This window comes from Heloderma suspectum, chromosome 5, assembly GCF_057233095.1.
Source record: "Heloderma suspectum isolate Gila_16-S chromosome 5, 16-S_ref, whole genome shotgun sequence".
Classification (NCBI taxonomy): Eukaryota; Metazoa; Chordata; class Lepidosauria; order Squamata; family Helodermatidae; genus Heloderma; species Heloderma suspectum.
In genome coordinates, this window is record NC_139462.1 from 119,921,850 (window position 1) to 119,948,563 (window position 26,714).

Consider the following 26,714-nt stretch of genomic DNA (forward strand, 5'->3'; position numbering starts at 1 on the left):
TGTAGGACTTATTTCTGTCTAAACATGCATAGGATTGTGCTCTTAGGGCACAATCGTATGCATGCTTAGACAGAAAATAGTCCTACAACTCCCAGCATCCCTCGGCCAGCCGGGAGTTGTAAGACTTTTTTCTGTCTAACCATGCACAGGATTGCACCCTCAGTTACTAAGTCTATGTTTATTTGAGCGACAACAGGAAGGTGCACCCAAGAAACGGGTCGCCCTCCAGCCTGAGTGCGGCGTTGGGTCTCGGGCTGGTGCTCGCGGAGATTTGGCTTGAGGAGGAGGACAGGAACGAGAAAGCGAGCCGCGCCTGGTCCCTGCGGGAGCGTGTATGACTGCCCAGCGTTCTGGCCAGCTGTCTGCCGGCGCCTCCTGGCCAGCAGCAACGGTCCGCCAAGGTTTGTTTCCCGCTCTGGGCCTGAGGGACCCGCGGCAGCTCCCGAGCGTAATGTCAAATGCGAAGCATGTTTATTCGGTAGCAGGTCCCGTGGAGTTCAATGGGACTCCGGCCTAGTAAGTGTACTTCACGTTGAATTGTAGACTGAGAACATACGTACATCTGCACGTTTGTTTAGGCTCATGCTGCCCGCAGGCGAGGCTTTACGAAGCATGGGGCTGAAGTGAGGGGGAAAGCTTCCTCCACACCATCACCTTAAAATACTCACAAGTACAAAGAGCAGAATAGACAGGGCCCTGGCACAGCTGCTAGAAAACCTAATACACGTGATACAACAGGGAAAAATCATGGAGCAGGAAGAGGCCTGTTGGGCTGCTATTAAGGCACAGGAGCAGAGGCAGGAAAAACTATTGTGCACCTTCCCTGCTGGCCATATCTTGTGCAATCCAGTTATATGCATGCTTATTTGGGAAATAGTCCCACTATTTTCAGTGAAATTAACTGCCAGGTAGGTCTGCATAGGACTGTGGCCTTAGACAACTTATCTCTTTTCTGTCACATGCCATCCCCCCTCTTATTTCCCCCAGTGTATAGCATGTATGATTGTGATTTTGGTGGTTGTGTGTTCTCAAGAACTCAGGGTTGCCAACTTTAGTTTTCAAAAATTCTAGTACCTCAGGCTGAGGCTGTGTGCCTCTAAGGGTTGCTATATAGAGTAACAACAGAGGGTGCCCTCTCCCCCCCAGTAACCCAAGGACTAACTTCACTTGGCCCAAAATGCAGCAGCAAGGGATCCCCTGGTGCTGGTATCATATAACTTAGACTATATATTATCTTCATTAGTTGATTATTTGTTTCTGGGCCCAATTCTAAGTAGGGATTGAGGGAGGTCCCCTTGCTTGAATCAGATTGATTTGGGAATAAGGTAAACTATTCTCCCCCCCTCCCCCAATCAGGAAATACATCACATTTCTGAGCTATGAGTGCTTGTGCGCCCCTAAACCCCCACCCACCCACTGATCACTCTTTCCCCCAACCCATTTACCAGGTTGGTGCTTTGGCAAGTGAAAGGAATAGAGGACTTTCCTCCTTTCTTATCCAACATGTAGTATGTTGCTTATTTCCCAGGGACTGCTTGCAGCCTGATGTGCTGCATAGCAGCATGCTACATGCTTGAGAAGGAATTGGGGGAAAGGTCTCCATCCCTTCCTTCCACTTGCTGATGCTAGGGAAGCACAAGCCCAATAAATATTGGGTGGGGGGAAATCCTTCTCTAATTTAGATTTTAATCTGAGCTGGAGAAGTATTTGGGAATTGTAATGCTCCCCTTGTTTGAGGGGCAAGCATTTCAAGCCCCAGAGACTCGCATTTCCAAGCCCAGAAATACAAGTCTTGGAGACATCAGAAATTGAAACAGCTGCGATTAACATTTAAAGCTCCTAAAAGCCTAGGACGAGGACACGTTCAGTGCCCTGTTAGAGAGAGATGTGTAGGCATAATAAAGAAGCCTTTTACATAGTGGTACTAAAACTGTACAATGCTCTCCCTGGGGAAATTCACCAGGTTCCTTTTCTTCCTGCACTTAGATGGGAATAATGTGATTATTAGACATTGTATCTGAATTGTTTAACTGGTGTATTTTAGTGCTGCAATTAATTTAGTATTTACTATTTTATTGTTGAAGTTATGACTTGTATTTTTTCAATGTATTTTAAATATGTCATCTGCCTGAAATTAAATATATATATATATATATATATATTTCAATACAATAAGCAAATACAAGTATAGAAGCGGGGGGGGGGTAAAAAAAGCAACTCAGGAGCTGTGGGACTAGAGCCCAGCCCTCCTGCTTTCAAGAGCAACTCCCTTACAAGGCCAGCATCATAGATTCAATCTTCACCGACTCTGTTAACTTAAGGAGCAGCCCTTGACTATGGAAATGTGGGAGAGTCTTTCAGTCTGTGCTCCTGTTCCAACTTGTTTTGGTGTAAAGATGGCTCACCATTGGGTGAATACATTGACTTTTGATTATCGATAGGGTTATCATCTGATAAAAGAAATCCTGGGGTGCAGCCCTCTGGATGTTTAGACAGAAAAAATCCTGGAACTCCCAGCATGCCCCAGCCAGCACAGTTGCCTGGGGTATGCTGGGAGTTGTAGGATTCATTTCAGCCTAAACATCTATAGGATTGCACTCTTAATCTATTAATCCTATGAGTGTTAGTCACTGAATTGATTAAATTTGCATATTTGTGGGGATGAGATTACAGGGCACTATTCTTTAATGGTTCTGCTCATTCCTGGATGGCCATTCCTAGAAGTTGGTGCTAGAAGAATGCTGTTGTACCCTGTAGCCTTTAGCTTGGGGGTACCTCAAGATTCCATCTTGTCTGCCATGCTAACGTTTATATAACCTCTGGGAGATGTCCTCTAGAGGTCTGGGCTGAGGTATTATCAATATGTTGATGACATGCAGCTTTACCTGTCATTTCCAATTCCAGAGATGCAGTAGAGGTGACAAATTGGTGTCTGAAGTCAGTTAACGTTTAAAGCCCTAAAGGGATTAGGTTACTTCAGGCACCACCTGCTCTGATGTGAACCTGCCCACCACTTGAGATAGGCATCACAGGCCCTGTTCTCCATCATGTCATGTGAGAGAAAGGGCCTTTTCTAGAATACTCTTCCCCAGTAGAGGTCTTCCAGGCTCTTTAACTTTCCATTTTTAGGCTGCTTGTAAAAACTTCTTAATTCCAACTAGTTCTTAATAGTGTGTGATCTTCTGTTTTAAGGAATTAGAATTGTCTGCGGCCTTTTAATGTTTTGTATTGTTAGACTTATTGATGTTTTTGTGCTACCATTTTAGTGTTTTGAATTTTATTGGATTTTATTATATTTGGCTATGTGTTTTTCTTTTTGTAAGCTGCTTTAGTTGTTTTAACAGAAAGGTAGGATATAAATTGATAATGGGTTATATCCAAATTTATGCTGAAACAACTGCACTGGCAGAAGTGGAACGTAGGAAGCTGCCTTATACTGAGTCAAACCATTGGTCCATCTAGCTCAGTATTGTCGACACTGACCTGGTTCACACGTAATGGCAGTAAATCATGGGCTAATTAACCCAGGATTTGTACCAGCACATGCTGGGCATGTTCTGAGGCCATTTTGAATACCCCACCCCTGATTGGGTTGATTCAGGGGTTGCTACGTGATGTCCGAATCTATAGGATAATTGTGGGTTAAACAACACACAGTTAACCTACAATTAGTAGTTCAGTTAACTGTGGATTGTTTAAGCCATTATTAACCAATAGGGTCCAGGTTTGGATGCCATGTAGCAACCCCCGATCCAGGGGTGGATATTCAAATAGGCTGTGGAACGTGTCTGGTATGCATTGCAGCAAATTGTGGGTTAATTAACCCACAATTTGCCACCGTTACAGGTGAACAACCCCACTGACTGATAGCAGCTCTCCAGGGTTTCAAGCAGGAGTTTTTCCAGCCGTACCCGGAAATGCTGGGGATTGAACCTGTGACCTTCAATGTGCAAAGCGTATTCACTGCCACTGGGCTACTGCCCCACCGGTAGACTTCCCCACCCCCTCTGTCCCACAGCAGCCCCTCCAGACACCTGAAAATGGTACACAGAAAGTCAAGAAGCCCCCTGCTGAAGGGGGTAAAATGTTGATGTTAACATTTAAGCCCTGAACAGAGTAGGACCAGATTACTTCAGGCACCGACTGCTTTAACATGGACCTGCTCAGCACTTGAGATAGGCATTACAGGCCCTGCTCTCCATCATGTCATGTGAGATGAAATGAGTGGGTAGAAGAGAGGGTGAGCTGTGGTGCGAGAGGGAAGGGGCAATCTCCAAAAACTGGGCAGAGGATCTTCCACAAGTGGAGCCTTTCCTTTCTCAGAAGGCAGATCTTGAACTCAACCCAATATGGGTAAAACAATAATTCTGAAGTAAGAAATATACATTGACACAGAGTTCAGAGCAAAATGATGGTTTGTTTAAAGTTAATGATAGTTAATTTTGTAAACTGTTGTATGTGTTGCAGGTGATCAGACAAAATGTGGTCTGTCTGGTTTCTTCCCCCCACGAATGTACCTGGCTATCCAAAATCCTCCGCAGCGCCCAACTACAGGCAAAACATGCTAATGCCATACACTCTTACAACTGGATGGCAGCAGAAATAGGGTAGGGAACCTGAATGCTCTCTGTTGCTCTCTTGGCATGGTCCAAAACAACATTCCTCATGTAGCCCTTCCCCCCTTTTGCAGATTATCAAGAAATACCACTGGGTACTTCATTAACCCTCTCTTCCTAACTAACCTAAAAAGTATATATCTCACTGGTAATCAATTTGCTCCTCCTCCATAAGGTCATTTACTGTGCAATCCTGTACATGTCTACTCAGAAGTAAGCCCCATTGGGTTCAATGGGACTTACTCCTAGGTAATTCTGTATAAGATTGCAGCATTAATGTTTCTGGCAAGCAGCTGCCAAGGTGTCCCTTTTCCCACAGATGCGACCGACCAGCAGCAATTGGAGTGAGCATATCTAAAACTTCACCACTGTACACTCAGCCACCCAGGCCTGGCTCCTAGAATAGTCCCATGCCCCCAGCTCCTACAATCCCAGTTTAGAGTAAAATCAAGATGTTGGTATGGAGAACCTTTCCTTAGGGTGGAGGCCTTCACAGTAGGGCAATCCCACCACTATCCCCAAATGTGGAAGATCACTCCTCACAATTGAGCAATCCTTCCTTTCATTTCTGTTGCCACCATTAAACTACACCTGTTTATTTAAAATACACCTTTTCCCTTAAAGTAGCTGATCATTATGCATAAGACAAAACAGCTCAGAGGTACTAGGAAAGTAAACAAAGATATATAGTATTTTATTAAAAAGAAATAAAAACAAGAGAGATTATTTAAGAATGTTACTACTTTTAAACAAGGTTTCTATACAGTTACTTTTACCACCAATCGGATGTTAGAAGCCCCAGTTCCTATCCATAACCAATTCCGTTATCAAGGTCCACCCCAGTTAACTCACAGGCCTAACAATGAGAGCTTGAAAGGCAGTCTTCTTTCTGGGCAGGTTTGACTTCTACCTAGAACCTTCAGGGTTGTTCACCAGGCTTCTCCTGAAATCTTCAGTTTGGTCCAGCTGCTGCTCAGTCTTTGGACCACCGCCACCAGCTGACACTCAGGCTTCAGCTCTTCCCTTCAAAAGCTGCTCCAGTCTTCCTCTCCCCACTTGCAGATCTTCTTCTGCATCTGCCTCACGTGCTCTCAGCTTGGCCTTCCTGGTCTTGTAGCTGCTGTTTCTGGCTGCTGTCATCTTCAGGCTCTCCAGCCTTTCACAAAGACACCTCCTAATGACTCTTCCCCAGGCAACCTCTCCTGTCAGACTCCTCCGGACACACTCCCCCCAGATGTCTCTCCACAGCTCCTTATATCCTCCAACCAACCTGCTTTGGTGTGGCCAACATTCCGTCAGCCCACCTCTGTATAGACTTAGGACCAATGGGCATACTTAGAATGTTCAGTTATTCTCCAGTCAGATGGCTCCAATTTCGATCCATATATAAGGACATAAACCTGGCTTAATTTTCACCTCTTAGTGGTAACAGTAACTGGTAATTTGCTAGCACAAATATTTTCTGTGCAGCTTTCCTCAGGAACAAGCCTTGAGTAAAAAGCATACATTTTTCTTTTACTGTTAACCCATTTGGACCCTCAGTTATTGAAACAAAACATAACAGCTAAACTTTTATCTCAGTTTTACCTCAGTTTCTTTGCAGTTGGTAACCTTACTCCCACCATTCTCCCTACCCATATGCCTCACACCTGCTTATTACATTGGGGGACTTAGGTTGTTTATTCACTCAGTCACTTCCAACTCTTCGTGACTTCATGGACTAGCCCACGCCAGAGCTTCCTATTGGCCATCGCCACCCCCAGCTCCCCCAAGGTCGAGTCCGTCACCTCCAGAATATCATCCATCCATCTTGCCCTTGGTCGGCCCCTCTTCCCTTTGCCTTCCACTTTCCCTAGCATCAGCATCTTCTCCAGGGTATCCTGTCTTCTCATTATGTGGCCAAAGTACTTCAGTTTTGCCTTTAATATTCCCTCAAGTGAGCAGTCTAGCTTTATTTCCTGGAGTATGGACTGGTTTGATCTTCTTGTAGTCCAAAGCACTCTCAGAATTTTCCTCCAACATCACAGCTCAAAAGCATCTATCTTCCTTCTCTCAGCCTTCCTTCTGGTCCAGCTCTCACAGCCATAGGTTACTACGGGGAATATAATTGCTTTAACTATGAGGACCTTTGTTGTCAGTGTGATGTCTCTGCTCTTAACTATTTTATCAAGATTTGTCATTGCTCACCTCCCCAGAAGTAAACGTCTTCTGATTTCTTGGCTGCAGTCAGAGTCTGCAGTAATCTTTGCACCTAGAAATACAAAGTCTGTCACTGACTCCATGTTTTCTCCCTCTGCTTGCCAGTTATCAATCAAGCTGGTTGCCATAATCTTGGTTTTTTCGAGGTTTAACTGCAACTCATCTTTTGCACTTTCTTCTTTCACCTTTGTCAGAAGGTTCCTCAGCTCCTCCTTGCTTTCAGCCATCAAAGTGGTATCATCTGCATATCTGAGACTGTTAAAGTTTCTTCCAGTGATTTTAACTCCAGCCTTGGATTCATCAAGCCCAGCACGTCGCATGATGTGTTCTGCATACAGGTTGAATAGGTAGGGTGAGAGTATACAACCCTGCCGTACTCCTTTCTCAATCTTAAACCAGTCCGTTGTTCCGTGGTCTGTTCTTACCGTTGCTACTTGGTCGTTATACAGATTCCTCAGGAGGCAGACAAGATGACTTGGTATCCTCATACCACCAAGAACTTGCCACAGTTTGTATAGATAGCTTCAAATGGCAACCTTCCTTCGGAAATGTCAGCTAGGCGAAAGCAGTCTCTTCCTACATTAGACATCATGTATGTGTTCTGTTAATGACTTTCCTGTGTGAGAGAAGGGGAAATGCATATCTTAAGATGGTGCTTGTCATCTACAGGTTTTATAAGTACATGTATTAACAATATTTTAAAATTTCTATCCAATTAATTTGATAGTTTTACCAAATTAGTTGACTAATTTTTAGTTGACTAAAAGGCTTTTTAATTGATGGATCTCATTGATTAAACATTGCAGCCCTAGTTATCACTCATTTGTGCAGTGTTGTACCAGGACTGACCCATGCCATGCCATAGGATTCTGCCTAAGCTACTGGTATGCTGGTTCTCCCACTCCCTGCCCATATCCATCTTGCTGCCAGCACAGGGCACTACACCCACACAACTTAAGTTGCAGTCACATTGCTTCCGGACCCACTGCACAACACTTGAGTCCAGTCTTACTCCCTTTCTTGCAACTTGTACTGAGGATAGAAGCAAGGGTTTTCTCTATCATCTGCTCGCTTCAATTTTTTTCAGCAGACTTTACTTCCATGTAGATGCCTTTGCTACACTTTCTCTGGATTGTGCGTAATGCCATGATCCAGTAGGATTGGTCTCTAGATGTTGTTTCCTGTTATCAGTGCGATATGTAATTAGAGACTGTTTTATTTTTGTGTTAATTTACAGTCTGCCCTAAGTTCTGCCTTTACTGATGGTTAATGTGTTCTGTCACTTTAAATACAAACCACGTAGAACTTGTGGGGGTGGGGGGAAGCGGGAAAGAGACAGGCTCCCAGTCAGTTGAACTGGTTCTGTGATGGTTGTACTCTGCTGACACCTCTGTTTAATTGCTGGAGTGGTTCCGGATAAAGAAACATTTGATTTGTTCATATCTTCCTGGACTAGAGTGTAACACCAATTCTGGGAAGGGAAAGAATTCCATTTGCTTGTGAATTTTTCTCTCTACGATAATCCATAGGATGTATGCACAAGTGGTATGTTAAATTGTCACATGTTTGTGTGTGGATAGTGTGCTGTGAAATTGGCAACATCTTAAATCTTTGAATTAATTATTTTACAATGTAACATACAGACCTTTTGTGTATAATAAATCTATTATAATACATGGCTTCCCACAGTGATTGTTACAGTGTAAAACTCTGCTTCCCTCAGATGTTTTATCTTCTATTATTGTAGGTAATTAAGGCATAACTAGCATGGATGCTGTTGCCAGCCACAGCTGTCATCTTCTTCAGCAGCTCCATGATCAACGCATTCAAGGCCTTCTCTGCGATTGCATGTTGGTGGTCAAAGGTGTTTGTTTCAAAGCACATAAAAATGTGTTAGCTGCTTTCAGCCAATATTTCAGGTACGTTAGTCAAAAATAGTGTAGTGAAAGCTATATATAGTGCATTTTAGGCCCCACTCCTTAGCAAACATGCCTGGAAGTCTTCTTAAAATCAATGGACTTCTGAATAAACATATTTAGGGTTGTGCTGCAAAAGTTATATAAAGGCCTTGGTGTGGACAGAAGTGTTTTGTGTTTATAAAGAAGTAATGGTGATGTCCATAGACACAGAGAAAAGATTAATATGCTGAAATGGAAATTGGGGCAGCCATGAATACATCATCCTTGCGGAGTCACTGGTAAATATAAATTAGAATTTCACATAATCCTAGACAGGCTTGTGACAACCCCACACACTTCTCAGGTGATCACATTGGTGTGTGTGTCACCACTTCTATGAACTGGCTCTTAGTGCCTGGGTTAGATTGATTTTTGGAAGATGTATAACCAGTCTTTCAATACAATAGTTCTCAAGGCAGAGTAAAACAATTAAAACCATAAAATACACTTCAAGGCAACAGTAAATTTTACAGACTCACTAAGAGGGACATTATACAGCTGTCAGTGAAACTCAATAAAATCAAAGTCATAAAAGGACTGTCTAATGAGAGAGTTCTTTGCAGCTAGTTTGAAAGGGTCCTGATGCTGAAACTGGTGCATCTCTGTGGGCAACTGCTTCACAGTTTGGGGGCCATCACAGAGAAAGTCCATGGTGTTTGCCAATCTACCGAATGATGGACCCATCAGAAGATTCTCTGTGCTAGATCTTTGAGTCATATGTATGGGAACAGGTGCTCCTTCAAGTATCCTAGTCCTAGACTGTTAATGGCTTTAAAGGTAAGCACCAGGACCTTGAATTTAGCCTGGAAGCAAACAAGGAGCCAATGAAGCTCATACAAAACCAGTGTTATGTGTTCCATGTAGCTAATGCTAAACGTCATTCTGATGCATTTTAAGGCATTTGTAGTTTCCAAACAGCCTTCAAGGGCAGCCCCATGTGGAGCACATTACAGTCCTACAGTTGGAAGATTACTAGGTCATGCACCACAGTGGCCAAATCCCTGATGGATGACCTATGCTGAGAGAAAGACAGAGAGAGTGTGATGCTGTTAATTCTTCTGAACTCAGTAGCTTTCAATACCATTAACCATGGTATCCTTCTGGATAAGCTGTCCAAGTTGGGAACTGGAGACACTGTGCTGCTGTGGCTCTGTTCCTACCTGGATGAAAAATTCCAGGAGGTAGTGCTGGGGGACTACTGCTCAGCTCCCTGATATTTATATTATGGGATCCTGCAGGGTTCGTTCTTGTCCCCCGTGCTATTTTAACATATACATGAAACTGCTGAGTGAGGTCATTTCGAGGTTAGGGGTCCGGTGTCACCAATATGTGGATGACACCCAACTCTGTTTCTCTTTTTCATCTAATTCAGGTGAGGAAGTGCTAAAGCAGTGCTTGGGTGCTGTAATGGACTGGTTGAGGGTCAATAGACTGTAAGCCAATCCAGACAAGATGGTGAGTGGTTCATCTGTCTGAGTGACTGGTGTTCATCCTGTTCTAGATGGAGTTGCACCCCTCATTAAGGAACAGGTTCATAGTATGGGAGTGCTTATTGGTCACTGGAGGTGCAGTTTTGTCCCTGTGGCATGGAGTACCTTTTAACAGCTTAGATCAGTGCCCCAGTTGCTACCCTACCTGGACAGAAAGAGCTTGGGCTCAGATGCTCTGGTAACCTCCAGATTAGACTAATGTAATATGTGGAGCTCCCTCTGAACACAGCTCAGAAACTTCTCTTAGTTCAAAATATAGTTACAAGTTTGTCAGTTGGGACTGGGCGCTATGATCCTATTACACTGGCATGTCACCAACTGCCCTGCTTCCTGGTCTGTTTCTAGGCTCAATATAAAGTTTTTTAAAAAAACCTTTAAAGCCCTTCATGGATTGGGGCCAGGGTACCTGAAGGATCCAGGTTTCACCAAGCATATTGATGTACTGACTTGCACATCATCAATGGAAGACAATGAACCAGAAAAGTTGACCCAGAAGCCATAGGTTTTTGTTTTTTTTTTAAAGGTTGGAGGATTATTTTATTTATTTTAGCCAATTTGTAACCTGCCTTTCAGTCTAGACTAGACTCACAAGGCAGGTTATAATAAAAACAATATATTATCCTCAATTTCTAATTATCATTCTGTCTTTCTAATCATATTACTCCTTTTAACAAAGTTTACTAAAGCTTGTGCTTCCTATTTTTTAAAAATAAAACATTATCATTCCCTCTAGTACCAAACTTGAGTGGCCCCATGCCTATCATTGTGGCAGAGAAACAGGGCCACCCAAAAATCAGATGGTGGTTTCTGCATGCTCAGGCTGCTCCCCGACTCTGCAGAAGTATATGTGTTTATAAATGAAAAGAGAGAGTGTATTAATATTTTATAAAACAGACATTTAATTACATCATAGCAAAATTATTTCCGCTTACACAACAGTATTCTCCAAACCATAAGTCTGTTGGTAGTCTCTTGAAAAATTTAGAAATACATGCCCTTTGTTTTGAAGTTTATGCAATTGATTTTTATTAATCCTTGATTTAATATAGCCTGTAAGTTTTTTAAGCAGCTGCATCTCAAAGCTTAATCAGCCAATCCTTAATCATTTGAATAGTAGTACTGTTTCATAATTTAGCTAAAAAAAATTTGATGAAGGAAAAGACAATTAAAAAAATTCCAAAGCAGCCAGACCAGGGCCTATGATCAGTTGGTTTCTGATGTACAGAATATTGATAATGTCATTGGAGAAAATGAAAATACAAGGCTTGGGTGGTGGTGGTGGGATTAGCCACCTTGATTCTTAAATATCCTGGAGGTGGGCAGCAGGTTCATAGGGTGCAGACATTATGTGGTTTAAACCTTCCCCTTCTTACACTATATGGACAGAAAGGAGCAAGAATACCTTCTCCCTTTTCCATTCTCCATAAAGAATGGGAAAGAAAAAAGATGTATTTTCCTCTCATCTTCTAAAAAGTTTAAATTTCTCCCCCACCCCGCAGCCCTGAGCATCACTTCCTGGTTTCTAAGCTATCTGGAGCCTTGAACAAGAGAACTCCTATTAGTGGTTGAGGATAGACTTTCAGTCCCTTTAGAAAGGTGAATTATCCAGGAGAATTGAAAGGTAACATCTGAATGTTTTCTCATCAGTCAGTGTTGGAGGCTGAAATTGGTCTTCGAAATCAGCAAATTTATAAGTAGTTTCAGACTAGCTGCTGTCAACAGTGGCAACGATACACTGCAATTCAGTTGCATTGTATACACCATTTGCTAAAAAAAGAAAAATCTATGCCAAGGAAAGCTGAATTCTAGGTGCTGTGTATATTATACAAATGAAAAATATTTACACATATTTGCTTATTTTTCATAAGTTATTCTGCTTGTGCTACCTATGGACAAAAAGTGGTATAGAATCCTGAAACCCTGCTCTCTTATCAGTGGAAAACCTACTCAGTATAATACCATCCTACCTGGGTTTCTGAGATCTCAGTAGTCATAGCCCACACACATTCAAGCCAATTTTAGCGTTCTTAAGGGTACTAAACTTGCCTTCTTTTTAAATGAAATTGAGATTATCAGGCTGCAATCCTAAACTCCCTTACCTGGGTATAAACCCCACTGAACTCAATTATACTTACTTCTGAGTATACGTGTATAGAATTGTGCTATAAAGAAACCAAATTCTCATAAATATCAATTTCTGCCTGTGGATGGTGCAATTTAGAAATAGTAGAATGTACTGAGCACTGATGGCACAATATACATATATATCTAGGGCCTGAAATTTCCAAAGCCACTTTTTCCTGATTTCTTGTTTTTATGCCATCGCATTTTTGAGTAAAATGTTTAATACAGTTCATACATCATTAGGAATAATGTATGCAAGTATGAGAAAGAGAGCGAAGGCTTTAATCTACAAACCACTTTGCTTCACATAGTTTCCCAAGTCATGGCATAACTCCAGAATAGACCATTTGTGTATTGTAGCCTAATTCTGTGCAGGAGGGATTTTTAAAAAACATTGACCTAACTGCTCCTATATAAAATATTGTAAGTGACAGCTCAAAAAATAACCTCTTTGGGAAATTATAACCTAAATAGCCATCATAGAAACTGCACAAATAAGAGATTTCAGTAAGTACCACGAGTTTCACTTGGTATATTAACTAAAAAAAAAAAATTGTAATGTTTTTGAAGATTGGCAGTTTTAAACTCTTGTACCTTTTAAAAGGTTGTGCTCTTCCTTCCTAGGACCCTGTTTCAAAATTCTTCAGGCCAGAAGAATGATGTCTTTCATTTGGATATTAAAAATGTAGGTGGCATAGGCCAGATCTTGGACTATATGTACACATCTCATCTTGACCTCAACCAGGACAATGCACAAACTTTGTTGGATATTGCACTATGTCTACAAGTGCAAAATGTTTTGAACATGTGTCGCTCATTTTTAAAATCCTCCACCACTGTAGAGCAGCCAGCCAGTATGCCTTGTAATAATACCTTCTCATTGCAAAATACTTTGGCTGAAGATAGTAACTGTGAGAGTTATAGTACTAATTTACTGCGTGTATGTTCATCCCCTGTGGAACCTTGTAAAGCTTTGGATGACCATCATCTACATGGGCCACAGCCTGTTGCACTTCACATCCCATCTGGTGATATAAATAAACAGAAACAGGATTCCATGGATGCTAGTTGCACAGATCTCTCATTTAAGCAGCCAAACTGTCATTACAAACTGCGTAATTTTTATAGCAAACAGTTCTACAAGCAAACTACTTGTCCCAGCAACAGGAGATTACCAGAACCATCCTTTGATTTCAGTGCCTCTACAGAACAAAACACAGTTAAGAATGGTTCATGCACCGTCAATCAGTCTGAATGTGTTTTGGAATCATCCAGTCACTTACCACCATCCTTTCTGGTTCAACCCTTAAATGAGCGCTCCGAGGATCAAGATTTAGAAGTCACATCTTTACAGCCAACCAAAGAGATGAGGCTTAAAAAAGCCATACATCTTAAAAAAATGAATTTCCTACGGTCTCAAAAGTCTCCCGAACAATCTTCTGTACTTAAAATTGCTAATGGAGACATTGCAAGGGAAACTGAGTTAGAAAGGCCAAGTAGCACAAAAAAGAAAAATATTGATGCTATTGAAAGGAAGGAAGCTAAACATGTGGTTAGTTCAGAATGCTTGGTGCAAAGTGTTGAACTTGAGCCCTCTCAAGAGCCTTCTGAGCCAGGTAGCCAGTTGCAGATTTTCCTTTCAGAGAGGCAGTATCCTTGTGCATTATGTGGAAAGGCTTTTAAACATCCAAGCAATCTGGAGCTCCACATAAGGTCTCATACAGGTACAATTATTTAACACTTTCAGGTCCAGTGTTTAATTACAAAATTGAAAGGCAGATAGAACACAGTCTTAGCAGCTGAAGACAGACATGGTACAGCAATTATGTTAGTCCATCATACTAATTCCATGATCTTGATCAGATAATCATCCAAGTGAATATGATTTTAAAGATCATATGCCCTCAGCAAAGGTAAACACATTTCTCTGACAAAGGCCAGTCACTGCAATTTTTACAAAATTACATGTTTGACATTTTGCCATTATTTCCTGCATGAACAGCAGAATACATTTTTATTCTTTGCCATGTAGTTTTGCATATAGCTTATAGAAGCAATATGACTGTTACTCTGCAACTGACGTTAATGTTAATAGACAGTTGGAAAAGAAAACAAGGTGGTTTGTAAAAGTCCTGTCTTTCATTGTTTTCCTTTACCTATGTCAGTATGATCTTACTGTGTCACATTTGCAGTGATGCTAAAGTGCTTACAGAATCAGATTCTTCCATTGGATGGAGTGTTGGTTTTAGAATCATGGGAGAAATCCTACCTTAGCTGTGGACTCACTGGGCAGCTAAGCAATTTTATGCCCACTTATTTGGAAATAAGTCCCATTAAACTCAGTGGGGCTTACTTCTGAGTAAGTATATACAGGATTATGTTTTAAGTTAGGGCTGGGGAACATACGGCCCTCCAACTCCCATCATACCTCACCATTAGCTATGATGGCTAGGGCTGATGGGAGTTGCAGTTCAACATATGGAGGATCACACATTCCCCACTCCTGTTATCTCCCCACCCCACTTAGTCATCAAAGTTCCTGTTAAGCCTTAGTAAAACAGCAGTATTGAACTGTGTTATTTACAGGGCTTTTGGGAATAGGAACAATGTAGAACAGGGGTCCCCAGTGCAGCACCTATGGGCTCCACTGTGCCCCACAAGGCCAGGCTGAGGCACCCGCCAAGCTATTTTCCCTCTCTGCAAGTGAATGGAGCGATCCCTTCTTTCACTCGTTTAGGAAGGGGGGAAGTCGTCCTTGTGGAAAAACAGCTGGGTGGAGAGTTCACCCCCACTAAGCATGCTTGAGGCAGGAGGGTCCTTGGCAAATTTTGCTCTCCTCCAGCTGATTTTGAGCAGGGGTCTTTTTCTTGCCCCCTGCAAATGAATGGAGAAATTGCTCTATTCACTTGCTTGGGGAGAGGGAGAAAGAGGAGCCAGAGACACAGGGAGGGAGGGAGGGGGAGAGAGAGAGAGAGAGAGAGAAAGAAAGAAAGAAAGAAAGAAAGAAAGAAAGAGAAAAGAGCCAGAGGGATGGATGGATGGATGGATGGATGGGGGCGGGAAGCCAGAGACAAATGGAAGGAAAGAAAGAGGAGCCCTGGAGAAGGGAAGGAAGGAAAGAGGAACCAGGGAGAGAAAGAAAGAAGCCAGAAAGGGAGGGAGGGAGGGAGGGAGGGAGGGAGGAAGGAGCCCTGGAGAAGGAAGGAAGGAAGGAAAAAGAAAGAAAGAAAGCAAGCAAGCAAGCAAGCCAGGGAGAGAAAGAAAGAAGGAAAGGAAGGAAGGAAAGAAAGAAAGAAAGTGGGGAGGGAGAGAGAGAGAGAGAGAGAGAAACAACAAGGAAAAGGAGCCAGAGAGAGAAAGAAACATCAGATTGAGTAGCACACACAGGTTGCATATTCGTGCACACACACAAACATAGATAAGGGGGTGTTCCCAACATTTTTGTGATTGGCAGCCAATTTGTGGTGGCACCCAGGACATTTTTTTCAAAAAGGCAAGTGGGCCCAAATAAAGATTGGAGACCCCTGATGTAGGATATGAATGCCATCCATTATATAAAGGGCTAGTTAAATTACAATAAAATGTGAGGGGCTATATATTTGTCTTGTGAAATACACAGGACTTGAAAAACAATGAGCATGATCAAGCCAAAGTCTAGCGCTTTTAAGGACCATTGATTTCAAATGGCTAGTTAAGCATGTGCTTAACTCCTCCTGAAAGTGAATGGGACTTAAAAGTGCTTAAGTCTATTTCCAGTGTATATAAAATTGATTAGTACTATCAACCAATTAGAGAATGTTTAGTTGATTTAAACAAACAGTCAAGTAAAAAAATCACAGTGCACATATAACCAAAATGTCAGTTAAGGTGCTTTGTAAAGATAATTGTTTATTAAGTAAAAACTACCACCCTTAGGAGGAAAGGGATATTTTTAGTATTTTCTTAATCCAAGTTGCAGCTCCTGCTGATGAATTAAATAACGCTTAGTTGATCTGTTAGTTTGCAGTGTTAAAATGGATGTAGTCAGCTCAGTACAATACAGTAAATATATAAGCAATTTGTGACTTTTGTAGTGCAGTTCTAGTATTATTTACTTGAGAGCAATTTCTAATAAGGTGAGATTAGATTGCAGCCTTAGTCAACCTCCCCCAAAGTTCTCTATTTGAACTACTTTTTGACTTTTAAGAGGTTGCTTATATGAGGTAAGGTACTGATGGACATTGTTAAGTAAGAGGATTAAACTATTAAAATATATTTTAGAACATACATAATGCTTGTGTTGCACTATTTATAAAACCATACAAGATTGAGACTTAGCAGAGAAATGTCAGAAAGCTGAACTCTCAGCTGACTGGAACTGGATGGGCGAGACAGCAAAAAGCAGAATAGTTACCTGGTGTATGTGGGAGGCAGTGGTTGTGGAATGGCTTGAAGATGCTTCACTCTAGTGCAGGGGTGGGGAAGTTGTAGTCTAACATCTGGAGGGCAACAACTCCTATCATCTCTGACTCTTGGTCATGCTAGGCGAGTCTGATGAGAATTGAAGTTCAGCAACATCTGGAGTGCCACAAGTTTCCCACCCTTGATCTACTGATTTGTGGATGCTGATGCTCCTGTGCATGCACACAGTTGCCCCATTCACATTGTGGGGGAGATACTTCCTTTATTACACTGAATGGTCTTGCCATCTGTTGGCTAGTTAACACTATGTAGAAATAATGGGTTGGACCTAGATTTAGGTGCGGCCAGCTTGGCTGAAGGAAACAGATTTCCTCGCTCTCTCCTCCCCACAGCAGCCCTTGGGCCCTCTGAAAAAGCTACAAGAGTTGGGGGATCCTGCTTCACTCCTAGGAAGTGACTTTGCCCAATTTTTCCTTCTCCCCACACCATAGCCTACCCCATTTAGTGTAGCATTTTGGGGGGCTGGAGGAACTGCCATGGGGAGGGGGGAAGTTCACTTCCACCAGCCACTTGCAGCTAAATAGATCCAACCCAAAAGTAATACTATGGAGCAAACAATTCATTTGGGACTAGTCCTGGTTTTGTTCTGTAGGCTTCATTGACACTTCTGTGGAGTGAGGATTAATGGAATGCAGCTGGAGTGATTATTTCACTGGTGACATTATTTAAGGTTTGTCTTCAAACATTTAATCAAATATGCTTAATATAAAATTCAGAATATCTTTGGTGGCAAATTTCAAATTTGTGTTTAGCTGCAACTGTTGGAAGTGCAAAACATTATTGCTTCTTCTTTTAGGTGAGAAGCCATTTGAATGTAACATTTGTGGCAAATGTTTCTCACAGGTAGGAATTTAATAATATTTTTAAGTGTTCTGTTGTATTTGAGTCTGCTGTTGCTTACGTGCCATCCAGCGACCTGGGACTGTCTGCTTCTATGGCACAGGCATGCTGAGGTTGAAAGAGGCTCTGCACTCCTGTTCTAACAACTGCCCCATTTCCCGCTCACTTTCAGACTCCTAGAGGAGGGGCTGCAGCTCAGTGGCAGAGCACCCGCTTTGCATGCAGGAGGTCCCAGGTTAAATTCCCGGCATCTCCGGGCAGGACTAGGAAACATCCCTGGGAAGCCAGTCAGTGTCAACCAGTATAAGGCAACCTCCTATGCAAAATGGGCAAGGCTTTTTGGCAGTGCTGTAGGAAATGGAGTAGAAATTTTAAGGAATGTTTATCCTCTCTTTAATTGAAAAAAAGAACTGAATGTGTCCCCCTCCCTTTAAGTGCTATCAAGTAACCCTGTTGTTGTTGGCTTATTTTGGGCATTCAAACCAAGATATTCAGGTTTGAAAAATATTGGGGAAATGAAATACAACTTGAGTTAGAACTAATTTCTTATTCCTAAATATTATCCTCCCCATTCTTTTTGTTTCTTTCCAAATCTGCGATTTATTTATTTTTTGGTACACTGGGTAAGTAAAACACACATTATGCTATACTTCAGTAAATGAATAGTTCTGTCTTTCAGTATGGCCTGGATCCAAAGTTGCACGAATGGACCCATCTTCTCCCCCTGCAGCCCCCATGCCCCCCCCAATCTGCTCTAGAGACTCAACTAATCCCCCCAGAGCAGATTTGGAGGGCATGCAGGGGGGCTTCAGGGGGAGAGAAAATTGGTTCCACCAGTGGTTTCATTTCCGCTGGTGAAAGGACACCATTTGATCCAACCCTATATCTTTATTACAAAGACTGTAAGATAAGAAAAGTAGCATTGTAATGAGATTAGGGCTACACAGAAACTTTAGGCACTGCCTTAGGGAGTGCAGTGTAAATTTTCTATAGTTCCTAGTCTTCTCTGGACAGAATGCAGAGCAGGACATAGGAATGGATTCAGGGCTCAGAGCACTAGTACAATGATCCCACTATCCCCTTGCTCAGGTGTTGCCTCTTTCCCCTGTGCCAAAATGACAACAGGGAGGCACAGCAGGGAAGGGAAGCCTCTTCTGACCCATCCTTCCTAATGCCTGCAGCTTCAAACAAAAGCACAGCAATGCTCTGGGTAAAATTTGACACTTTTAGTGGCAAGCAGGGTTGCACAGGATGTTGTGGTAGCTCTTTGGGTACAAGCAAAGCTGCCTGTTTCTACTCTAAATGGTATCACCTTGGTCCCAGTACTGGAAGACTTTATTTTTCAAGTGCCATATTGTTAACATCAAGAGCCAAAGCAAGATCCTCATTTCCAATCATAAAATTTTTATCAGCATGACCTATCTGATAGTTAAGCTGTGTTAAAAAAACCTTCACTTATCTTTATAGGCAGGTAATCTTCAGACGCATTTACGTCGGCATTCTGGTGAAAAACCTTACATCTGTGAAATCTGTGGGAAAAGGTTTGTATGACTGTGAAACTCCTGCATAATAACTATAGTATTGGCCATATTCTGATGTCCTATGATTTGGATTCACATTCATCATAAAACATTGGAGGATTGGGAATAAGCAATTGAGCACTCCTTCCTTCTTTCTCTTATGCACCTTAGTAAAGACTCTTAGGGCCAGCATGCCCCAGCCAGCATGGGGCATGCTGGGAGTTGAATGCCTTTTTTCGGTCTAAACATGCATAGGATTGTGCCTTTAAGCACCTTAATGAAGACTTCCTGGTCATCTTAAACGTTTTCAACTGGTTTGAACAGTCATTCCAAACCAGGATTGCAAACTAGAATAAATTTTGATTTACAATCCTGGTTTGGAGGGATTGCCACAATTTTCCAGTACAGCAAGCTGTGGTTTGAGAAAACCAAGATATCTTCTATTAAAGGAGAAGGAGGGAGTGCTCAAGTTTGATCCTTCTTCCCAGTTCTTCAAACCGTGGTTTGGAGTATTGGGAATATGATGTCTGAATATGGCCACTGTTGTAACTGTTCTGGAATTTATTAAGCAAAAATATATACCCATAGGTTGTTAATCTGTATTGATTATAGGTAGCTGCGATGGATAACTTTGGTATACCATAGGGGTGGGGAACCCCAGGCCCAGGATCCCAATCTGATCCTCTTGCGTTTCCCAGAAGGCCACACACCCATTCCCCCAACCACCAATAATTTGGTGGTTTCCCAGCTTTTGTGCAGTTTTTCCCCTGTTCTAAAAGGTTGAAATGCCCCTCCTCAGGCTCAGTTGCTGGCAGGAAGAGCTTTAAGCTACACTATGTTCTGTGTATTTTGGCCCCACCCCTTTTGCCTTTGGCCACACCCACCACTGGAAGGTCCCACCCTGAGAGCTTTTCTAAAATTGAATTTGGCCCATGGTCTGAAAGAGGTTCCCCACCCCCAGTATCCTAGAAGGCCAAATCAGCACCACCAGGAAAATCCAACAACAAAAGGAACACTGTCAGCACAGCACCATCAAGTGAATGACAATCTGACAAGTCAAAGGCCCTTCAAAGACTTGCAGGATCCAACAAAAGACAGTGTTCAGTTAACTAATAATTTATCATATGCTTCTAAAATGAGATTTGTCCTAGAACAAAAGCCATTTTATTCATAAACTGTTGGAGTAAAGAGTCATAAATCTTCCATTAGTCTAGCTTTTAACCCAATAATTACTCTATTAAACTGAATTAATGTACATATTGCAAAACCTCAATGAAGGTGACATATTTTTTGCCCTTTTTAACCTTTCCGTTACAATATCATTATTGCTTCATTTTGTTTAACAAGACTGTAATTGATGGCCATATGTAAACTTTTTCAGGCTCAATTATAAGCTAAAGAAATAAATAACATGATGGTAGAACTGAATGTTTTATGATGAATGTGACTCACACTATTTTAGCATTTTAAGCTGGAGGAGATGTGTGGCAGCACGGGGCGTTAGATTGTGTTTGTTTCAGAACTGCAGCCATCTATCTAGCTGTCTTAAATGTTGTGAAAATGGTCAAGTGCTGAATGTAGCAGCTTCCTCTGTGACACACAGTCCCGATTCATACATTTAAAAGCCCATTCAGTCAGATGTAGGAGTGTGCCCGACTGCTGCTGCAAGTCACAACATTCCAGGCACCAATTGTACTGAACGTTCACCTCAGTGTGGCCCTTAACATTCATGTAATTATGACTGTTTGAAAGAGGGCAGACTGTTGCAGTCACAGGAATGGTGTGGGGGCCATGTGCACAGCCTCCATGTGGAAGTGCTAGTTCATAAATTGATGCCAGTGGGCCACTGAAGCTCCGTTGTGAAAATATTTAAGCCAAACTTTAAATGACCTTTTTAAATTGTGTTACAGGTTTGCTGCATCTGGGGATGTCCAGCGCCACATTATTATTCACACTGGAGAAAAACCACACTTGTGTGATATTTGTGGTCGAGGTATGTTGGAGTAAAACCCTCAGGATTTAGGAATACACTGCATGCAGGGCTAATCCACAACCCCACTGTGCCATGTAGTATAGGTGCTCCTCCCTGGTCTGGCCCTCCCCAGCTCAAGCAAACCTCAGCCATACCTTGAATTTGAGAAATGGAATGGCCCAGCTAACATGCAACAATTGACAGTGTTAATTACTGTGACTGGTAAGAACACACTCTTGTCTTCTGTGGTGTCTTGTCCTCTGCCTGAAAGCTGGAGCACCAGCAGTTGGTCACAGCGCATCTGGGCCATGCTGTGTCTCACATCCCCAGGAATGGATAGGGTTTGCCTGTGCTGGTGTGGGGAGAAGTAGTTACATCAGCATAGTGGAGGCCTTTTGTGGTTTGTATCTTGTGAGCAATATTTTTCTTATTTCTCATGTGAGCAATATTTCTCTATTTCTCCTACATCATTCCAGGATTTAGTAACTTCAGTAACTTAAAGGAACACAAGAAGAACCATACAGTAGAAAAAGTTTTCACCTGTGATGAGTGTGGAAAGTCATTTAACTTACCACGGAAGTTAGTAAAGCACAGGATCAGACATACAGGAGAGAGACCATACAGTTGCTCAGCTTGTGGTAAGTCTGTGTTAATTTTCCATCTAAAACAATAACTTCTTTATTTGGCAGTCATGTTTTTAAAACACATGATTCAGATACAGGTATGTAACAATAATTGTTCTTGAAATATAGGACATATTATTCAACTAAGTAATAAATCAAGGGCACAATAATACCCCCCCAAAGCTCTATCAAGTGTAGAATTAATGGGCACAGCCATAATAAAAGAGCAAGAGGTGTCCTATAGGCTGTTCCATATGCCATTAATAGGACCACATTTGAGGTTCATGAGTTATTAAATACAATCATGGCTAAAAGTGTAAAACTCCTCAATTTTCTCACCACAACACATTAATTACATTATCTTGGGTTTATCTTGTGGTTATTACCCAGGTATCCATTTGTACTTATGTAGATGCCTCAGTTACTTCCACTGTCTCATGTTGGAGCTCAGAATTAAGGGCTCCATCCTGGCCACTAAGAGCAGGAAAACAAAGGAAGAGGCATTCTTCAAGCTGGTGTTTGAATGTAGTAAGTAATGTTCCTCAGGATCACTAACACAAATATATTAAAAACATACATTAACATTAATGCAAAGTATTAAAATTAAAACTGTATGAAATACATCATATACTAGTAAGTGTAGAGGTCACCCAAATACATTAGAACTATATAGTAATAATAGGTTAAGGGGGTTCACTCACAGGAACTGGTTTCTGCATGTTGCTGTTGCTTTCTGGGCATAAAATTAATCTTCTGCATTTTCTCAATCTCCTCTATTCTGTTCAGTTTCTGTCCCACTTCTTTGTAAGAGCTGGTATCAACAGTTAAAAATAAACACAATAAAAACAATATACCCAATCTACACAATAAAAACAATATACCCAATTAAATAAAAGTTACTCCATCCCTGCCACTGAATACCCGAAAGAGGAAAGTTTTACAGTTCTTCCATAAAGTATTCAGCTTTGGACATTGACAGACTTCTAGGTGCAGGGAGTTCTGTGATTGTGGAGCAGTTGAGAATGCTTTTATATGCCCTTGCTATTCAGACTTAGCACATTGGTGGCACAGTCATCTGTTCAGGTTGTAGTTTGATTTTTAGAATTTTTAAAGATTTTTTTTCAATTCAGCACAGAACCTCTGTCTAGCCTAAAGTATTCAGCTCCTCCTGAAAATACCTGAAACAATTGTGGTCTTCTGACTGTTTTTAAGAGATCATGTTCTTTCTTTTTGTTTTCTGTTATATTAATTTGCATTAATATGCAAATGGTTTGTAAATGGATCTGATGGTGTGTAAATGGATCTGATGGTTTGCAAAAGGATGGTTTGCAAAAGGATCTGATTCTGTTTCAGAAAAAAATGTATAAACTGAGGATAGGTACTTTTCACTGCTTTCCAGTGGCAATAGTTATTTCCAACTTTGCAGATGTAATTACTTGTAGTTTTTATTTATATTTTGGAAAAGATCATTAGTAATTTGAAACTGATGTGCAAGGCAACATTCTGCATACATAGCTGATTTTTGTAGGAAGAAATAATATCTAAATATCCTTTCTTATTTTATAGGAAAATGCTTTGCAGGGTCTGGTGACTTACGAAGACACATTCGCACTCATACTGGGGAAAAGCCATATAATTGTGAAACTTGTAATAAATGCTTCAGTCGTTCTGCTGTCTTACGTCGACACAAAAAAATCCACTGTAAAGCTGGTAATGAAGGTCCAAATACACTAGATGAGTTTACTCAGGCAGTGGAAATCTCAGACCTTGAGAAGTCCCAAAGCTCAGATTCATTTACCCAAGAAATTTCAGTAACTTTATTACCAGTGTCAGTGAAGTTTCCCATCCACCCAACTGGAAATTCGTCTAGTGAAGTTGACAGTCCTGGGGTAACATTCCGCAAGGTGCAACCCACAGTGCAACAGGATGATTGTACAAACCAACCGAAACTGAGTTTGGATCCTATTAAACTCTGCAAATCTCAGGAAAGACCTAATCGTCCATGCTCCTATAAAGAAATGGATCCACCACCTGAGGAAGAACCTCTTCAGTCTGATGTTATTCCCATGATTCGCTCCTCCATGAGCACCCTGGGCAGCAATTGCGGTGAACTGAGTAGCCGTGTATCTTCTGCTGAATACAGAAACAATGAAGGGCCGTTCTTCTCTAGTGTGACGCTCTGGGGTTTAGCAATGAAGACTTTACAGAATGAGAGTGACTTGGGTCAGTGACAAATTGTGCTAATGCTTTGTCAGGCTGTACTTGACAGAGGTGTTTTTATCAAATAATAAAGCATTTATGTAGTGCTTTAGAATATTCAGTGTTTCACATATATTACTTTATCATCCTTACAACACCCCTGTAAGATAGGTCAGTATTATCCCTGTAGGTAGAGGAGAGAGTGGCTCACCTAAAGCCATTTAGTGCACAATCCTATGCATGTTTAGATAGAAAAAAGTCCTACAAGTCTCAGCATTCCCCAGCTAGCTCAGCTCTGCTGGCTGGGGGATGCTGGGAGTTGTGGGAGTTTTTTCTATCGAAACACACATAGGAATGCGCTCTTAGTGAGTTCATGACAGAGGCAAGATACAAATTGGAAGCTTCATGATCAAGGTCAGATGACAGATTTTGTGTGCTGTTAAGGGGTGGCAAGAGCGGGAGGCCAGTAAATCTCATCCACAGAGCACATTCCACAAAGAACTTCACAGTAGTGCTCCAGTTCATTTTAGTGAGGTTTGTCAAGAGAGTGTCCCGCTGGGTTACCCTAGTATGTATGTGAAATGCACCATTTGGATTTTCTTCAGACGTTGTAATGTCTTAGATTGGCCGAGATACTAGTTATTGATAAGTGGCCTGAGAGCCCACCTGTTTCATTGTGGCAAGTGACGCTCCCCCCAAAGAAAGCTGGAGGAGATCATGGGGTCCCTGCTCCTCACTCCAACTCCTCTTAATCCCAAAGGAGAGAGAAGCAGAGAAGGACGGAGAAAAGCATTCAGCTTCTCTTCCTCTCTCCAGGGAAAACTACAGGAGTCAAAAGTCTGGCTGACACGTGGCTACTTTTAACATGATGAATGTAGAGTGTAGCCAGGCTCTTGTTGGAGTGTGTGCCATGTCAGGCTCAGCTCCTTTTCTAGGCTTGGTCCCTCACACACAGACACAAAGCGTTATGGAACTTTAAAGTAGTGATGAGTGAAATGGGCTCAATGTTTCCTTTTCCTTTGGTCCCAGGGCCTGGGGGAGACTTTGCACCTTGACTTGGTTGTGTGGCTTAGGGAGCAATCTTATGGCCCCTAGACAGAGTCTGGGGGGCCATAGGATATTTCAGATTCCTGGATCCTAAAGCCAGAGACAGAGCCCGGACCCAGGAGTATGAGGTTCCCATCCCTTCCCCCGCCACCTTGCAGCTGGTGCAGAGAGAACTGCGCCAGCTGCCTCTACGCAAAAGCGAGCTCAGAGAGGAGGGAAAAGGGGCGGTTCCATGGGTGGGAGGGGACGGGGTGGCCAGATTACAAAAAATCATCCGGCCTCCCCAGCCTCTTTCCTTCCCTCTTCATAGAGCCCCAGCTAGATGGGTGATTGCCCGTCTAGTGGAAATGCAGGGTGAGAGGCGCAAAGAGGCAACAATTGCCTCCACGCTCCACCCACCCTGCATAGGATGCCCATTAGCCTCCACATTTGGAGGCATCCCCATAGGATTGCGCCCTTAAAGCCACTCTAAACCATAGACTCTCCAAAGCCCAATTTATAGCTCACTCCATAGGCCCTTGCCCTGACAGACTTCAGAAAGTGGTTATCTTTTCCACTCCTGCTCACATGAGTGCAGTAGAGATGGGAAGGCCGGTGGTGGGGGGAGGACAAGGACAGAAACATTCAGAACCCCCCCCCCCCCGATCACCTTTGGATTATGAAATGTTTTCTTTTAGAATGATGAATAAAATGTTTAAAACCAGGTGTTCATAAACCTGGCCTTTACTCCTCCCAAATTATTTCTAAAATTTAAGATTCCCAGTTTAGTTATTTCTTTCATTTCTTATTCAAATTATTGATCCAATGTATCTTTTACTAATAGACATTTAGAGAGGCTCCCAAGTTATGTTCAGTTTCCCAGCATATGACTAGAGTTTGAGTTTTGTTCTATGGAGTCCTGTGTTTCTGGGCTTGTTCTAGTTAGATGCTGTAGCGGTCAGTGAATGTTGTTCTAACATCCACATGTGAGAGAAACTCTGTAGATTATCTCACCATGTGAAATGGAACATGTGACTTTCTTTTGAAGCTTGGGTCTATGGAACTCACTGCCACAGCTTTTCCTAACGTTTCCAATTAGACCTCACTGCTAGAGAACGCTGCCTCAGATATAACACCTTTAAATGCTGCCACCAAAATAAACCTATACTTAAAAGAAACTTGGTAGCCTGGTTCCTATGGTGTCACCACCAGACCTTTTGAAATTAACAAAAATTGAGATGTTAATCGATGGGACATATTTACAAAAGGTGATAAAATGTCACTCTTCAAATAATAGGTTGAGATTGCTTAAATATTCTTGAATTAAATATGCTTGGTTACCATTCTTAAGAGGTAACAGAGTCTTCCCTGGCAAAACAAGCCCTCAGTTGCTTTTCCTTCAGACCAGATTTCTTAAACTCCACCCCAACCCATTCCTCACAAACAGGAACATGCTGTACACCAGCCTTCCTCTGCCTCCAGTTCTTGCTGCTTCTTTTGGCTTCTGGGATGATTCAGATGTTTCCAGGACTACTTGCTGCAGTTCCCTCTGGTTAGACATAAAATGCATTATATATAACTTGGCTTGCTCATAAAATTGTTTGGTATATTGAAATTTAAAAGTATTTACGTAGACAATAATTACAAGTTTACCGAGTTTACTTTTAATTTTCTTAGGGCGCAGTC

At 41.9% G+C, this 26,714-nt stretch overlaps 1 protein-coding gene across 4 annotated transcripts; it reads left to right on the plus strand.

Annotated features, from left to right (window-relative positions):
• Positions 1 to 204: 204 nt before the first annotated feature.
• Positions 205 to 26,190, plus strand: ZBTB49 (zinc finger and BTB domain containing 49). 4 transcript variants are annotated; one of them, XM_084857130.1, is made up of 9 exons: positions 205 to 516; positions 4,468 to 4,607; positions 8,563 to 8,734; positions 13,012 to 14,111; positions 17,645 to 17,691; positions 19,156 to 19,229; positions 21,119 to 21,201; positions 21,657 to 21,818; positions 23,370 to 26,190. In XM_084857130.1, the coding sequence occupies exons 3-9, from the start codon at positions 8,583 to 8,585 to the stop codon at positions 24,032 to 24,034; spliced, it is 2,283 nt and encodes a 760-aa protein (XP_084713256.1). In that variant the 5' UTR covers positions 205 to 516; positions 4,468 to 4,607; positions 8,563 to 8,582; the 3' UTR covers positions 24,035 to 26,190. The 4 variants fall into 4 exon arrangements, with proteins under 4 accessions (XP_084713256.1, XP_084713253.1, XP_084713257.1 ...); XM_084857127.1 differs by having other exon boundaries at positions 205 to 401; XM_084857131.1 differs by lacking the exon at positions 4,468 to 4,607.
• Positions 26,191 to 26,714: the final 524 nt, after the last annotated feature.

Bases quoted from the DNA above. Each gene is read 5' to 3' on its own strand.
- ZBTB49 (XM_084857130.1), top strand. From the start codon at position 8,583: ATGGATGCTGTTGCCAGCCACAGCTGTCATCTTCTTCAGCAGCTCCAT. The intron at 21,202-21,656 runs GTATGTTGGAGT...ACATCATTCCAG, and splicing joins GTGTGATATTTGTGGTCGAG to GATTTAGTAACTTCAGTAAC. The intron at 21,819-23,369 runs GTAAGTCTGTGT...CTTATTTTATAG, and splicing joins ATACAGTTGCTCAGCTTGTG to GAAAATGCTTTGCAGGGTCT.